We start from the raw sequence: 17187 nt of genomic DNA on the forward strand, positions 1-17187 counted from the left end.
ATGACTTCAACCTAAGTGTATGTTAACTTCCAACTTCAACTGTAGCAATTATAAATGTCCATGGGGAAGGGGGGCCAGGGTAAATGTACATTGGGGGGGGGGAGTCAGCTGGTTCAGGCCGGGGAAGTCAATCACTGGACTCTGGCGTTAGTGTCAATGAGGCCTTTTTTAGAGGACACTGAGGAATGACCCCTTTAGGCCTTATTGTCCTGTTTGTCGATGGGAGATTTGGCATCAAGACAAATTAACTTTTCAGCTGACCATAGGCTAACATTAGCTTGATAAAAAAAATCAGTACAGTATATTGTTAGTGTGTGGCAAAATGTTTGTTCTGCAGTCTATACACAGTACAGTACAGTCCAGGTTTAACTTTATTGAACTAACTAATTGGGACATCAAAGTACAACTCTGCAACAATTTTTATAAAAGTAGTCATTTGTTTTTTTAATTCATTTAAGGCAATCCAATACAAAGCATTTCACAACCCACCGTATGACAACGATCATATACAACAACAAAAGAACGTTTCAAATAAAAAGGGGGAACCATGCACATGAGAAACCCAGAGGGATAAACAACAAAGGTGAAAAGAGGAGGATCACAAAAAGTGGTGTTAATAAAAAATGATGAACAATTAATTGTTGCAACATGCTGGTCGGTTACAGTTTTCCCATGTGTGATCTCTCCTCCTGTCAAGAGATCTCACGGCAACAACAGAAATGGCCAGGCATGAGAGAGAGAGAGAGAGAGAGAGAAGAGAAAGCAGACAGCCCACTGAATTTGTGGCCATTAATCCAGATGAAATGGTGTCTATAATGCCATTTATACCTGGTGCTAATATGGATCCTTTGTCCTGATCTTGTCTACATTCTGATTGTGCCCACATTTCCAGAAATGTGTCTACACAGAAATGTGCTTAAAACGTGTCTGATATCCATCTGCATTGCGATCAGATTTCCTGGCACATCCTTTATGCAAATAGCTTCACAGCTATTCATTCAAAATAATATTTATTTATTGACACATATTGATGTAATCGGATATTGGTGCCACTTTTCAATGATTTTAGATGGCTGAATAATTGAATGATTTAAATGGTTTCTCTGTCCAGATCTGTCTACACCTGTAAGATATCCAGACACGATGTGTCTCTGACTACCTCCAGAGGTGGGCAGAATGATCAGATCCCAATCAGATCACAATGTGTCTTTTGATTGCGCATTTTTTGACCGGTGTAGACATTCAGAATGTGGATAAGATCAGGACAAGGATGCAAGCTAGAACCAGTAGTAAATGGGGCTAGTGTTACAGATAGTTGGCACAGAATATAAAACACTGTCTTTCCATCCCAGGTGAATGGATGGATCTTGTTCACAATCTGGCAATCCTACAGATCAGGGGTCGATTGAGGCGAGATTGAGGACTTGGCAGCGTAGCCTAGTGGTTAGAGCATTGGACTAGTAACCGAAAGGTTGCAAGTTCAAATCCCCTAGCACAAATCTGTCGTTCTGCCCCTGAACAAAGCAGTTAACCCACTGTTCCTAGGCCATCATTGAAAATAAGAATTTGTTCTTAACTGACTTGCCTAGTTAAACATTTAAAAATAAATACTGTTTTTTTTTATAGAGTAGCCATAGAAATAGAATTACTAAAATGAATAACATCCCCATTGAAGTCAGTGTGCAAGTCTACTTCTATTATTGTGGCGTTGTCGGCAGAATAAATGGCTTTTTATCATACAAATTCCAGAAAAAATTAAGTGAATCATATAATATATCAATAAGATCATCACTATCTCTAAAAATGTATAAATAAACATACTGTCGAAGTACCAGTACACCTCTTAAGGAATAGAATAAAGTGCTTTCCTTAAAGTTTATCAGTAGGAATATGTACTGTTGTAAACCACTCTTATTATTGAACACACACACTCACTCCTGATACTCTAGGTCCACACCACTTAGTAAGAAAAAACAAGCCATATAATTAACTGTCTAGATATCAGATATACAATTTGTCTTTATCCCCATATATTATACACAACACTGTACAGAACCAGGTTTAGCCATTTCCAAAACATACAGTACTCTTAGCGATTATGACTCCAAGAGAAGAGAGCTGTGAATAGGGTTGCAAAACTCCGGTAACTTTGCAAAAAGTCCTAGGTTTTCAAGGAATGTTCCTTGTGATTCCAGGAATTTTCAAAGCAGGATTTCTGGAAAACCTGAACATTTTGGAAAAGTTAACAGAATTGTTCAACCTTAGTTGTTTATCAGGCTTGGTTGGAATGCTGTCTACAGTACGTTAAGGCCTACAGAGTATTTAGCTAGCTGAGGAGATCCGTCCCTCTGTCTGTCTATGTGTGCACCGTGCAGCAGGTGTCCAGACTGTCTATACTCCTCAGCTTGATTTAATTTCAGCCTGGCTTCATCTGATTATAACACAATAATGGCTTATTCTCAGGGAGCAGAGAAGCTGTTGGGTGACCAGAGAGAGAAAGGGGTGGACAGTAAAGGACTGTTGGTTATGAAAAGGTTTCAATGGAATTCAATGTGATTCAAGTGAATACATTTGCTGTCTTTATCCAGCAGTTTAATGTCAATAAACAAAAATCCATTCACTATGGGAATTGGGGAGATGGAAAGAGAGAGAGAGAGAAGAAAATAGTAGTTGAAAGAGTTGTATATATTTTCACTCTTTGACTGATGAAATATAGGACACGGTAAACTATCAGAACCCTTGAAAAAAATAAAGCAATACTTCTGATGTATGTATGTATGTATGTCACAGACAGGTTCTAGTGTGTCCAAACGCTGATGTGCATAGTTACATTCCTGTGGTGGTGGTGGTGGTTAAGTGGTTTAGAGAGCTATGATGAGCTCTCCCTTGTGCTTCTCCATATTGTTAAACTATCCTTGTTTGTAATTGAGAAATCCAAACTGGATGGTCACATATTAATTATATATCCTTATATATCCATGCCACTTTTGATACATTATAAATACAGACATATGGGGAATTCCATCCTATATACGAACATGCTTTAAAATAGAAAGCAAGAGAAGAGTCTACAACTTATGGGAGTACAAAGAGCAAAGACACTCAATGACTAAAAAAGAAAACTCACAAGGTGAATACACTTTTCTTTTTTTCAACCTTAAATCATAAAGCTACAAATTAATATGGGAATGTGTCTTAGGCCCAAAACAAAACAAAACAAAAATGAATGGAAAAGTATCCAAAAACATCACCTTATCACACACTCTAATACACCAATGGCGAGCTAGGTCAAAAGTCAAAGATCAGAGTTCAGATGAGAGTTCCACTTGTCCCATTACAGTTAGACAACCAGATCACAGACAGGCACAAGTTTCAACCACAATATGACCCCACATGACCCCTTCACCCACCCGCTCTCAAACAAGACAAGAAGAAACAGTCACTGGCCCATGTATGTTGATAAAAAGACAAGTCCTTGTATGGTCTGTCCATTGCCGTCTCTCTTTCGCAGAGAAACAGACAGAATAGATAGAATCACAATGAACAGAAACGCTGTTGTCTTCTCCAGAGAGTCACCTGTCTGGGAGAGTCCTGACACAAACACCTATTGCTTCAGCAACTTCCTATTACATCACTTCCTGTCCCAACATTCCAATCAGGAAGTAGAGAGTTCCCAGGGTCTGCAAATCTTTGACTCCGTCTCTCGTCAGTACTCAGTGTAAAGGTTTGTGTGGTGGGCTCAGATCTGTGTGTGGTGTGTGTGTCCAGGGGGTGTGTAGGGAGGCGGTGTGGGGTTGGGTTTGACGCCCCTACTCTTCATATAGGAGATTAACTGATCAGGGATCTCAGCCAGGACATCCTTGGCTAGTCGGGCCATACTTAACACGTGATTTCCTGTTCGGTCCATGTAGTCTCTAAATGGGACAAACTGACAGGGAGAGAGCAAAGACACGATAGCAACTGAGAAACAGCCTGGGATAACACTACAGCATATGAACATTTTCATTAATAATACATTACACATATTTATACATCCTTTTGAGCCTAGTGGTTAGAGCGTTGGGACAGTAACCAAAAGGTTGCTGGATTGAATCCCCGAGCTGAGAAGGTAAAAATCTGTCAGGCAGCTAAGCCACTGTTCCCCGGTAGGCCAACATTGTAAATAACAAGTTGTTCTTAACTGACTAGCCTAGTCAAATACAGGTTAAATAAAAATGAAACAATCATTAATACTGATAAGGCTCATCCTTTGTACTGCCTTCGCCTTATTGTTCATTTACAGTTAACCAGCATTCCTAGGATTTTTACTCTGTATACCTTCCCATTTTGAAATTCCTTGAAATTCCTCTTGAAAGCAATTTAACAAAGCAATGTAACCTTCCATTCATCCATTTACTTAACCCCTCTTGTACAATGTCTGTACAAAGCCTTACTCTGGATAAAGACCTCCTGGAAAACCCGGACATTTCTACTGCTCAAGGTTACAATGTGTTTGTTCATAGCCGTGTTCATGGTCAGATTGCGTCACTGAACTGTGTGTGCGCGCGCGTGTGCTTGTGTGTGCTTGTGTGTGTGTGTGTGTCTGTGTGAGTCACCTGGACAATATCTCTCTCTGCAAGCTTCCCTCTGGATGAAATTCTGATGTCATCACCGTCCAACTCCACCATGGCTGCAAGGTAAAGAGATCACACAACCCCGAACATGTACAACGCACACATTTGTTTTGAACCAATATGTATCAAGGTTAGTCTCGTTGAGAGGAGCACCTCATTCACAAGAGGAACATGATGAAATACAATTTCTGTTTTTTTTTTTTGTGCATTTTTAAAGGGTGTGTGTGCCCAGTACAGATGCAGGATCTTCATTAGAGATGTATTGCTACGGCAGGGTAACAATCCAGCAGCAACATCTACTATTATCATTACTACGTAGATTTAGAATTCATGTACATTTTTGTTTGGGTTGACACATTTTTCCCCCCTGGGAAAATCAAGTGTGACGTTTGAAAGTGGAAATTCGAAACTCCAGAAGCCTTTTTAAACCTCAAATACAGGGAAGAACTGAGAAGAAAGTAAGACTTGTCGGGTTTTTTGTTGTTGTCCCTAATTACCGAGAGATCGATTGGAACTGGAGACACCATACTTTACGACAAACAACTTATATACAAAGTATTCAGACCCCTTGACTTTTTCCACATTATGGAACTTGTCAGAACCAGGATGAACCCATCCATTAGCCCTGATTACTTTAAACTACATTACATTAAAAACCCCTCAACGCCATACCACTCTACTCTCCTCCACACACAAACACGCATGCACTGCACGTACAGTAGGCACACGTGTTGTCTCTCTCTCTCTCCCTCCCTCCCTCCCTCTCCTCTGCTGAATCAAATGAGTTGCTAATGGTCTTGCAGGACATCCGTCTAACTAATTGCTAGAAGTGAGAGCGAATAGGGGCTACAGCTACTGTACCTGGCTGCTGTGTGTGAATTGTGGAAATTGAATCGCTCTCAATAACTTATATTGAACAAAAATATAAACTGCAACCATTTCAACGGTTTTACTGAGTTACAGTCCATATAAGGAAATCAGTCAATTTAGATAAATAAATTAGGCCCTAATCTATGGATTTCAACTGACTGGGAAAGGGGCACAGCCATGGGTGGGCCTGGGAGGAGCCAGGCCCACCCACTGGGGAGCCAGGCCCAGCCAATCAGAATGAGTTTTTCCCTACAAAAGGGCTTATTACAGACATAAATACTCCGCAGTTTCATCAGCTGTCCGGTTGGCTGGTCTCAAGACTATCCTGCAGGTGAAGAAGACGGATGTGGAGGTCCTGGGTTGGCGTGGTTACACGTGGTCTGCGTTTGTGAGGCCAGTTGGACGTACTGCCAAATTCTCTAAAACGACGTTGAAGGCGGCTTATAGTAGAGAAATGAACATTCAATTCTCTTGCAATAGCTCTGGTGAAAATGACTGCAGTCAGCATGCCAATTGCACACTCCATCAAAACGCTGAGAAATAAGCTCAAATAAGCTCATTTTAAATGAGCTCCCTCATTTTAGAGAAATAAGATTTTTGTGTGTATGGAACATTTCTGGGATCTTTTATTTCAGCTCATGATACATGGGACCATGTTGCATTTATATTTTTGTTCAGTATAGCTTTCAGGCCAGGTTAATGGTGATAATGAGAATATGGACGGAGCGTAGATTGCTTTTTGATTAGTTGTCTGACTGTATCAATCGGGCACTAACAATCAGCCTCATACGTTAAATGATATGTCATCGGATCTTGGTAGAGTTTATTAAACATGAAACACTAGGTTATATTTGAAACACGAAATACTAGGTTATATTTGAAACATTAAATACTAGGTTAAAGTTTAATAAACCTTCATTTAAACGAGTTTTAGTAGAGTTTCAGGCAATGTGAGTATTGAGCAACAATACCAGGTAGTAACTTTTTCCTTTGATATGTATTGCTATAAAAAAACTACAACAACAAGTATCGTAAACTAAGTGAGATGCAGCTACTTACCGTCAAACTCAGCCTGTCCCACTCCCACGATAATGATGGACATGGGCAGTTTAGCCCCCTGAGGAGAAGAACAGGAACACACCATAATGTTATAGAGACTCTGATGGTCATTCAACACAGCCTACAAATCCTAACGCTTAACTCTTGACATGACCACTTCACAACTCCAAAACACTCTTGATATGACACACATGTAAAGTACATCCATTCTCTTTTTTCCATATAGACAGAGAAAAATTTAAATATATTCGAGGCTGTTCCATACAACCTGATCTATTACACATATACATAGTCATGTATATGTGAAAGATATATATGGGTCATTTACTTTCCTGAGAGACCGATGAGTCTCTTACATGCTATACTACACACGAATGCACGCCCACACAACTCCAAGAGGGCAGTCGTATTCATTCAAGCTCACAGTGAGTCTCCATTGTTGTTGACCCAGATGTGATCTCCATGCTATATATTCTGTGACAGTTACATGGTTAAACACCCAGTTATAGGTTAGTACACCACACCACTAATATTTTGGAGAGGAGAGCACTTTAGCTTGATGAAGGGCCATTAACTATGAATGGGTCTTTATTGCTGCAGACACATGGAGTACAGAGAGAGAGCAGCGCATTGTTACTGGGTGATCTAAACCATTTCTGCACAGTTTGCATCTCTATCTGGGTGCATCTCTCTCTGTGTGCAAACCCACCGCCGGTGTGCGTGGCCCAAAGATGACTATTTTCAAGTTATATGACCATAGCACCGATTCCAATCTAGGTGGCATTGCCATTTAGCAAACTCCAGGCGGTGCTATGGTTAGATGACATTAAAATAGAGGTCTTTGGTCAAGCACACCAATGCTGGGTTTAGCCTTCGAAAGAACAATGCCAAAGACTCAGTGTCGTTATCCTAGCAAGGGGAGGGTGCTGGAGTATTGAAAACTGGGGATCCAATCATTTTGACCCTTATCTTTAATATTTTGTTTGTACTGTGGCTCAGTATTTGTATTATTTATTCCATACAGCACAGTCTTTTTTTGCTCATCTTTATCAAGGAAGCCAATAAACATTGGTAAAGTGTTGGTTAGGTAGGATTTGGGAGATTGAAGATGACTGTGAGGTGGGAATGGGGAGGCAACCCTTCCCGCCAATTACCCTCCCAACCACTCCCAAGACAAGTCCTGCGGAAGCAGGAACAGGAGCTGGAGAAAGTTACTTCTAGACTATGGAATGAATGTAAACGGATACTTTTATATAATATATACAGCTAACAACAACAATGCAATGTCAAAACAAATTGACATTGAGGTTAAAGCTTTATCAATTTGCCTGATTTTGCACTACTTTGGACAAAATCAAGACGTCAATATTCTTCAATTTCAGCAAATTCTGCATTTGTTAAATAAATAAGAAATAAAATGTGTGATTAATCGTGCATTGATTATGTATTTATTTTTTACATTTGACAGCCCTACTTCGAATTGAACAGTCAATATTCTGAGATTGAGACAAATTTATAATAAATATACATTGGGAGAGAAATCCAGTGTCATGTCATTCTTGGTTTAATTGGCTTCTCCTTTGGGAGACTTGGGTTCTAATCCTGCTGGTCACAAAAGCACACATATGAAACTGAGAGTATCACATGTGGAATGTTGGGAAATCGCAGGTCTGAGTCATGTGAAAAGCCATGTGAAACTGCACACGTGTCTGAAAACTACATGTGTTTTTTCATGTTTCATTTTGTAAAGGTATTTAGCATGTCTACGCCAGAGATTGTGTGTATGACAGGATGGGGTTGTGAATGAAATCTCAATGGTTGTGCGTGTGTGTGTGTGTGTGTGTGTGTCGGAGTAGGTGACAGAAAATTGTGTTACAGCGGGACAACTTGCCTGTATATAGAGGAGTTAAGATCTATAGAGAAGTGTGTGTGGCATAATCATTTGGTGGGTGCTCATATTTGTCCTATGTTTTTTTGCATATGCCTACTCCCCCTGAGACACACTCCAAGGTCCAATTTAGCGTTTTTTTTACCCTAATGTTTAGTATTGGGGGAACTGATCTGAAATACCTTGTAGTTATTTGTGCTTAAATCATTATTATTTTTTTTATTTCAGATGGATGCATATTCTCACAGAAACTGCATTTGTCTCCAGCCCAAGACTAATGCAACGTGTCAGCTGACCTAGTTTGTTACGGGGGCGAGATCTACTTCTCTGTCTTGTCATCTCTGTTATTACCCTGAAACAGATTGATGATCCCAAAGTATCAGTGTTCAACACTGTCAGTCACTGTCCTCCCACGCTACACACACACACACACACACACACACACACACACACACACACACACAGCTCATCAAGCATTTATTCTGCTAAAATATGCTGACGTGTGTGTGGGGAGGGGGCTTGGAGTGTGAGTGGGTAGACTTTAATTAAACTACAACAATATTCCAATAAAATAACTATGCAAGGTAGAAAAAAACACTATGTTTTTCTTAGACAAACTTTAATTAGATAGAGAATGGATTGAGAAGCCTATTTTTCATGTGTTTCTCTCTCCGACTCCCCACCTCTCTCATTTCTCCCCCTCAGTCGTTCCTATCAATTCAAACACACTGAAACGGACAGTATCTTTAATTAAAGATACACCATGGTGTTAGGACTGTAGTCAGTTAACAATAGAACCGCTGGGCTTCTCAGCCTCCATGTATCGCTATCAGGCGTCCCCTTTAGCCTACTTATCAGAATTATCCACTGTGTTGTTGTGACAACCGGGCTATACTCGTATTCTTAATATTATCCGTAAATTGACAGTTGATACTCCTGATCAGAAAAAAGGGTAATGTTTTAGAATGCCTAAAAATTGGCAAACGACCAATCTCCCCAAAGGTTTATTTATAGACCAAAAAAAGATGCAGATTAGGAGCAGTGTGTGGAGGTGACTGTGTCTGTGTGTCTGTGCAGTAGCGTAGTTTAATCATGACGGGCCCAGATGCCCCCCCAAAAATGATGGGCCCCTATCACCAGCCACATTTCCCTTAAAATTCAAATAATTTTGTTGGCAAGGCTGTGTGGTAATATTACTAAGCATTGTAACAGCTGAGCAGAACCTAGTCGAAGGGCACATTTGAAGCTGTTACCAGAGAAGCCGCAATATAGCCAATACATTCAACGCTATGGATGGCGGTCAGAAATGAACCCGTATAAAAAGTCGATCAGCACCACGGAAAGAACAAAGCGGTAAAAAAAAACACCCTATTTTATCTGCAAATAATAGGCAATAGCCTATATTACAAAACATAAATATATAGATCAATCTCTTGACTGAAACACCGAAAAACATCTAATGACAGAGTGCATGCTAGCTGAAGTTGTGCACAGCGGCAAAACTGACATACCGGTATTTCAAATGATCTGCCTCCCGCAGAGGCCTACAGCAAAAACACCAGCAAATCAATCAAGTGGAGCATTGAAACAGATTGCTTAAACGGCAGCATGCATTTTAACAGTATATGATGCGTATGTGCTTACTATTATTACCATAGCCTAGTTAAATGTATAGGCTATGATGACAATGAAATGGCTCAGCGGCCGTGCACCAGAACATGGTTTCCAAAGGCACCAGAACATGGTTTCCAAAGACAGATCGAGCATAGTCGTAGATAGACAAGCAATGTAAATGAATATCGACTTATCTGGGTAGCCTGCCCTGTAATAACCTAAACTCACTCACTCATTCATGGTCCTGGCCCTGGTGTTTTCAGTGGACAGAAAGGCCAACCCACTCAGTCTCTCCTGTACCATGCTGCTCCACAGGTATGGTTTCATTATTTTACCTTTGGAAAAGGAGCGCTCGGCACTGGCTACCGTTAATTAAAGGCAGAGTCATAAAAAAGAGCATCGCTGTAACTACTTCCCCAAATGTAGCAGTGACTGAATTGTTATCCACGATGAGCATATTGGCCAGGTCTCTCACTGTAGTGTGCTTCTTAAAAACAGGCCCTGAAAGAGAGTAAATGGCCAGGGAAGCATGCTGATATATCTTTGCTGTAATGTTCAGCCAGCCGGCTGGCGGTCTCGAAGAGCGCATCATCATCTGCGTTGGCCAGGGTAGTGGGATGGATGGAGTCAAACAGACTCGATGTTGCCCGCATACTTTTAAATCGGTTTGACAGCTGGTGGATAACGATGTCAGGGTTTGCATTAAAGACGTTGACTCTAAAACGACTCTCCCCATCAGACAGTCGCTCGTCCTCGCATAGCTCATCAAAATGACGCCTAACCTTCCTTCTCCGAATGTCTTCAAATGCGTTCTGAGCTTCCCATTATTGTCGGCAAGGGTCTTTGCAGTGACTTTGGCCATCTCAAAACCCCGTCGGAATCCGGACAGGACCTCTATCATGCCTCTATCATGTCCTTGCGTAGGCTGACTGCTCTGTGCAGGTCTGCGTCTTTGTCCTGTAGCACTTGAGACGACGTTCAAAACAGTCTGCACAACGACAACAACAAAAATGTAACACCATTTTTCCATTTTCTTTTTCAGTGCCCCTGCATCATCCCTCTCGCCCTTCTTGTCACTTAAAAGCACAATCTTGGTGAGGGCCTTCATTACGTCCACATATCTGTATCTCTGGGCCGCAAGGGACTCATATCTAAATGACCTGCAGGTGGGACACAGTCGTTTTAGAGTTACATTTTTTTTCTCTGATGGAAAATCAAATATACCACTCAACATTGACCATCTCTTTATGCTATGTCCGAAGAAGGTGTATAACAGTTCAACAGTTTTATAAAACTTGAATAACCAGGTTAAGATTGTGTGCTGCGCAATGCACATAAACAGCAAGCATCTCTTTTTCGGATATTCTGGCCTGCACACCCGAATAGACCCCGCTCATGTCAGCAGCTACATCATAACCCTGCCCACGACATTTTGAAATATCCAGCCCATTATCCTCTATGCTGCCCAGGATTTTAGGACGTCTCCAGAAATCCTAAAAAATGACTCTGTGATGGTCAGATCTGTGGCGACATTATTTGCATCCCTTATCACTCTCACATAGCGATAAACTTGGCTTAACTGGCTACTTTGGATACATCCGGTGTGGTGTCCATAATAAAAACAAACAAAAAATGGGCTTCCTGCATCTCTCCCTGTACGTCACACTTCACTCGCTCGGCTAAAATATACATTAGCTTATTTTGGATTTGAGGGCTGAGATAGTTCACGGATCCTGCGGGGTGTTCTAAAAGTTGTTTTAGAACTGTGTTGTAAAATGACAGCAGTTCAATTATACTGAGAAAACTCCCAGTGTTGGCCTGCACCAGCTTTTCACGGTGCCGTCTGAACGCCAAATTACACAATGCAAGTGTGAGAGTTACATTAACTATGCGCTCCAACACCTGTCGCCAGAATTTTTCTGCGTTACTCACGCCTCTCTCCATTTCTGCGTCAATAGTGCCATTGAGCTTCCATTGTTCATGTGAATCTGGGATGTCACCCACGCATCAGAGAAGAAAGGGGCACTCCGATCTCAAAACAGCCAGCAAGACTCACAATACGCAATCTAGTTTGGCCGAATAACATAGCCACACGGTAATTTGTTTCCTGCCTTGTGGTGTAATACGACTCGGAAAAACACCGCCTTTCGTCATCTCTTGGGAATGGGCTAGTAGGCTTACACGAGTGAAACAGTATAGCTTCCGTTCCTCTCCTCGCCCCCCATACCTGGGCTGAACCAGGGACCCCCTGCACACAACAATCACGAAGCATCGTTACTATGAGGATTCTATGTTATGCATTATAGCCCGTTACCATATATGTGATTGAATATTATCTGCTGTTGGCTTGTGTGGATGTATGTGTTATGCAACATAGCTGACTTGAGACATTGTTAACAGTTTCAGGGCCATGGGCCTTTCTCATGATGGAAAAATACAGAATAACATGAAGACAGGAACTGTGCAATGAGTTGGGGGGCACATTCAGAACTTAGTGTTGCGAGAACAAATGGTATTTTGTTAGATAACAGGAGCCAGGTGCCTGATAACTGTATATTCTACACAACTACAACGACAGACCGCTGAAGCACTTAGGGGGCTGGGACCAGCTCAGGCGCCAATAATCAACGATAGGCTGAGTGAGTTTAAACTACGCCCAGTCTCTACTCTGACAGGCCGGCTCGGAAGCAGGAACTACTTTCGTCAAGAGTATATTATAATATCTTTGTCAGGAACAAGTCAGTTCTCTGTTTGCCCTGCAAGGTGTGACAGAGAGCCCGTATATACGAAAATTGCATTTACCACTTATTGCTTAGCTAATAAAAAATATATAGCATACAATGCGGTGACTCATTGTCATATTTATCCTGATACCAGATTCGATTGACGCAACCCTGACATTACCCTTCGCTCAACAAAAGCCGCAAACCCCGCTAACTAGCTAGCCTTTTCACATCGGTTACACGTGTGGTTTAACTTTTGCATCCACATTTGTTGCATAACGCCCTCTGTCAGTTGGATAGATTAAAAGGCCGTCTGTCCCATTTCCACCTGTTTCCTCAGCCGACACGATTCTAGCCTCACCCTGCTCCCTATCCCGCCGCCCGACCCGGGGATAGCTGGTGCTCAGGGTGTATCCGCCGATACCTGACAACCTGTACCCTCCTCTGTCAAAGTTGCTTCTTCTGGCACAATGGAACAGCTTGGCCTGGGCTCACCTGACCCGCTAAAAGCTGCTACTGGCGATGATAAACCTACATCCTCTTTTGCATTTGAAAAAGGAATCTAATTTAACTAATTTTGATACCTCCTTTGCGTTCTCATTTTTTGGCCTTCCACTTTTGGGATCCACTTGTGTTGATACATTGCTGATTTTTAAATCTGGAATTTTCTATTCTCGACTTTCTTTATTTAATTTTTGGCCATTGTCTCTTGACACAATGAGGTGTGTTCCGCCTCCTCATTAATTCATATAGAAGTAGCCCATTTCACTGTTGCAGACAATTTAATGTTTGAGGCTTTACTGAGCCGGACAAACTACTCGCCGAGGAGAGGCTAAGCACTTTCCCAGACATTTGCGCCTCTCCAGTCAGAAAATAACTTGCACAAACATTTTCCCCCTGGCACATTTTCCGGCTGGCGCCCGCATTGCCTTCATTGTTGTTTTCCACGCTAAAAATAACTTTGGACATGTCTGCGTTCCTATCAAAGTAAGTGCCTGATTACACTATCATTATACTTTCTGAATATGTGACTCACCAGCTGGATTCAGTCTTTCGTAGCAAAATTTAAAAATTAGTTTGTTTTTTACATTGGATAAAAGTAGAGACTCAGAGCTACAAAATGGTATATCATACACTGCATTTTTGAGGAACAATGGAAAGTAATTATTCTTTCAAAGTTGATAAACTTGTAAACTCACTTTTGAGAAAATGGCCTTTGAATGTTTTGGTATCTAGTGAAGAGCTCTTCTTTGTCTACACCCATTCAACATCTTTCACACCAGAAACTACAATATGAATTAGCTAATAGCAATTACTATTTATAATTAATCACATCACGGGTGCGCTCATCATTGATTGAAATAATTGAGTAAAACACTTTCTAGAAATCAAAAGTAATCCGACGATGGGTAGTTTGTGCATGCCGGAATGTTTGTTTTTTCGCATCAACCAAGGATAATAAGAGGAGACAAGATGAGTTTGATCTGTTTATAGTATGCATTTTGAAGGGGGAGTGTCATCTACGATCATCCACTTCCCTTCATTCACTTCTGGAAGTTTACACAAAAGATGAGTGAACCATTCCTTCACCTCATTAGACGAGTGGGAGGCCCCGGTGCACAACTGAGCAAGAGGACAAGTACATTAGAGTGTCTAGTTTGAGAAACAGACGCCTCACAAGTTCTCAACTGGCAGCTTTATTAAATAGTACCCACAACGTCAACAGTGAAGATGCAACTCCGGGATGCTGGCCTTCTAAGCAGAGTTGCAAAGAAAAAGCCATATCTCAAACTGGCCAATAAAAATAAAATATTAAGATGGGCAAAAGGACACAGACACAGGACAGAGGAAATCTGACTAGAAGACCAACATCCCAGAGTTGCATCTTCACTGTTGATGTTGAGACTGGTGTTCTGCAAGTACTATTTAATGAAGCTGCCAGTTGAGGACTTGTGAGGCATCTGTTTCTCAAACTAGACACTCTAATGTATTTGTCCTCTTGCTCAGTTGTGCACCGGGGCCTCCCACTCCTCTTTCTATTCTGGTTAGAGCCAGTACAAAAGCTCTTTCTAATGATCAATTAGGCTTTTAAAATGATAAACTTGGATTATCTAACACAACGTGCCATTGAACACAGGAGTGATGGTTGCTGATAATGGGCCTCTGTACGCCTATGTAGTATTCTATAGAAAATCAGCCGTTTCCAGCTACAAGAGTCATTTACAACATTAACAATGTCTTCACTGTATTTCTGATCAATTTGATGTTATTTTAATGGACAAAAATAGTGGTTTTCTTTTAAAAACAAGGACATTTCTAAGTGTCCCCAAACTTTTGAACAGTAGTGTATATTCTTTTAATCAAAATGTGTTTTTTGGGGGGCAGAAATGCCTTCTGGAATATGTGAACTTTCATGTGCCTTAATAACAAATGTGTATTTCATCTGTAAATACAAATAAAATGGTTAAATTTACGAGCCTAGTTGGTTTAGCCACGGAAAAAGACAGGAACTTTCCCGCTGGGCATGATTGGCTGAAATAATGGATGGACTGAACATACCGGGAGATGAGTTTGGATTGGTCTGCCATGCAACATGTTTCTGTTTATAACGTGAGCTGCTCAGTATGTGTTGAGAGCCCTTTCTACCGCATCCATTTTTAAATATATAACGTTAGCCAACTAGAACAAAAGTTTTTCTACTTTTCTCAACAACATTGATGCCCTGAATTTAGCAGGCTCTATTGACCAATCATTTGGTAAAAGTGATTTGTTACTTTCTGCACACGCCACAGTCAGTGTGAACTGGAGTGACTTGACACAACGCTGCCCAAACAAGATGTAGCTACGAACAAAACTGAGTTAAATGGTTCCAGTCTGCCTTGAAGCATTCATCAAAGTATATGGGTAAGAGTCTAGATACATTTTTAGTTAGTATAAGTTTCTAATTTTGTCAGAAAGTCATTTTTCATTGCAAGTTACAGTGTACTGTTAGCTAGCTAGTAAACGTTAGCTTGCTGGCTCGCTAACTAACGTTACATGTATGATCTGTGTAGTAATATTATTTGAACCAGAAATCCAGTTGCATTCTTAGTTATAGCCTAATGTTAGCTAGCTAACGTTGAACCTGGTTGGTATAGTAGTAGCGTGAGTTGGGAATATGCCGGTTCATTGTGTAGCTAGCTAGCTACATGTCTAGACAATAGTGACCCATCCACTTAGCTAGATGTGGCTGGGTGTTGGTTACAGAATTTCCTTCACATGACCCATCAATTTAGACAAGTGTGTCAGGTAAGTGTCATCTAATAATGATAAAATATTTTTATCTGGACACTTTCTGTTTTTGATATTGCTTCTCTGCAAGTAACCATTTCATTGTACTGTTTACACCTTCTGTTTCCAGTGCATGTGACAAATCAACTTTTTATTTTATTTGATACCGTTTGTGTTTACCAGAGACGGTAATACGAAGAACAACATGACCTGCACCAAAGTCAGATTAGGATGTAGGCCAAGGACTAGATAAAGTGTATTTTTACCTGGAGTTTGTCCTTATTGTAGGCTACTACTTTCACCGCGTTTAGTCTTGAAATCTTTGGTTGTTTACTAAACGAATCACCCTGTTCAGCAAATGGCCTCACATGTGAATCCTTAAAGAGATGGATGGGGCTAAGACTTAAGAGGGTGTGAACGATGCTGAATGGGTCTAAACAAAGAAGAGCACTCCAGTAGGTGTACCAAAACATTTTCTCAAAAGTGGATTTGCAATTTCATCAACTTTCAAAGAAGAATGACTTTCCCATTGTTCTTCAACTGCAGTGTAGGATACACCATGTTCTAGCTGTCTACTTTTATCCCATGTAAAAAAAACACAATTTCAAATTTTGCTACATAAGACCGAATCAAGGCTTTCGGTCACATATTTGCGATGGTACACTCCAGGGACCACTCAACAATGATCACAAAGATGTGATCGTACGCGTCAAAGGGTTAAGTTAGGAATAGGTGTGGAAAAAAGAAACAGGTATACGGGCTCTAAATACTTTTCTGTTTGTGATTTTTTTTTTTAAACAACATTTTGACAGCTGAGTAAATGTAAAATAAAATGATTTAGGAAGTCAGGGAAGCAGGAGGATGTTGCTTTCAAAATGGCTGATTTATTTTAGTTACAAAATCAAATGGTAGGAGGCATTGGCGTTTGGTGGTTCTAGTGTTTTTTTCTATTCTTTACATTTTTTTTATATATCCCCCCCCACCCTACCATCCCTACCCTAATTGGAGTAAACTAACTAACAACAGTACTTCTACTACTACTTACAGCTATTTTGCAAGGGATGGCCATTTCGGCAGAGGTATAGAGGTATCAGGCCTTCTTGTGTGGACAGCTGGACTTTAGGGAGCTAAAGGGGAGTGGGTGAAGACT

The 17187-nt window shown here is 40.8% G+C and overlaps 1 protein-coding gene across 1 annotated transcript in view; it reads right to left on the bottom strand.

The window, feature by feature from the left end:
- Positions 1 to 417: 417 nt before the first annotated feature.
- The window catches only part of LOC115135483 (copine-5), a 213797-nt gene continuing 197027 nt past the window's right edge, over positions 418 to 17187 (bottom strand). The window contains exons 18-20 of the mRNA XM_029670220.2: positions 6543 to 6600; positions 4596 to 4669; positions 418 to 3928 (exon numbers count right to left, since the gene is read on the bottom strand). Of these exons, the coding sequence (XP_029526080.1) occupies positions 3740 to 3928; positions 4596 to 4669; positions 6543 to 6600 (321 nt within the window). The 3' untranslated portion in view covers positions 418 to 3739. The remainder of the gene's footprint in view (positions 3929 to 4595; positions 4670 to 6542; positions 6601 to 17187) is intronic.

Source organism: Oncorhynchus nerka, linkage group LG2, assembly GCF_034236695.1.
Source record: "Oncorhynchus nerka isolate Pitt River linkage group LG2, Oner_Uvic_2.0, whole genome shotgun sequence".
Lineage (NCBI taxonomy): Eukaryota > Metazoa > Chordata > Actinopteri > Salmoniformes > Salmonidae > Oncorhynchus > Oncorhynchus nerka.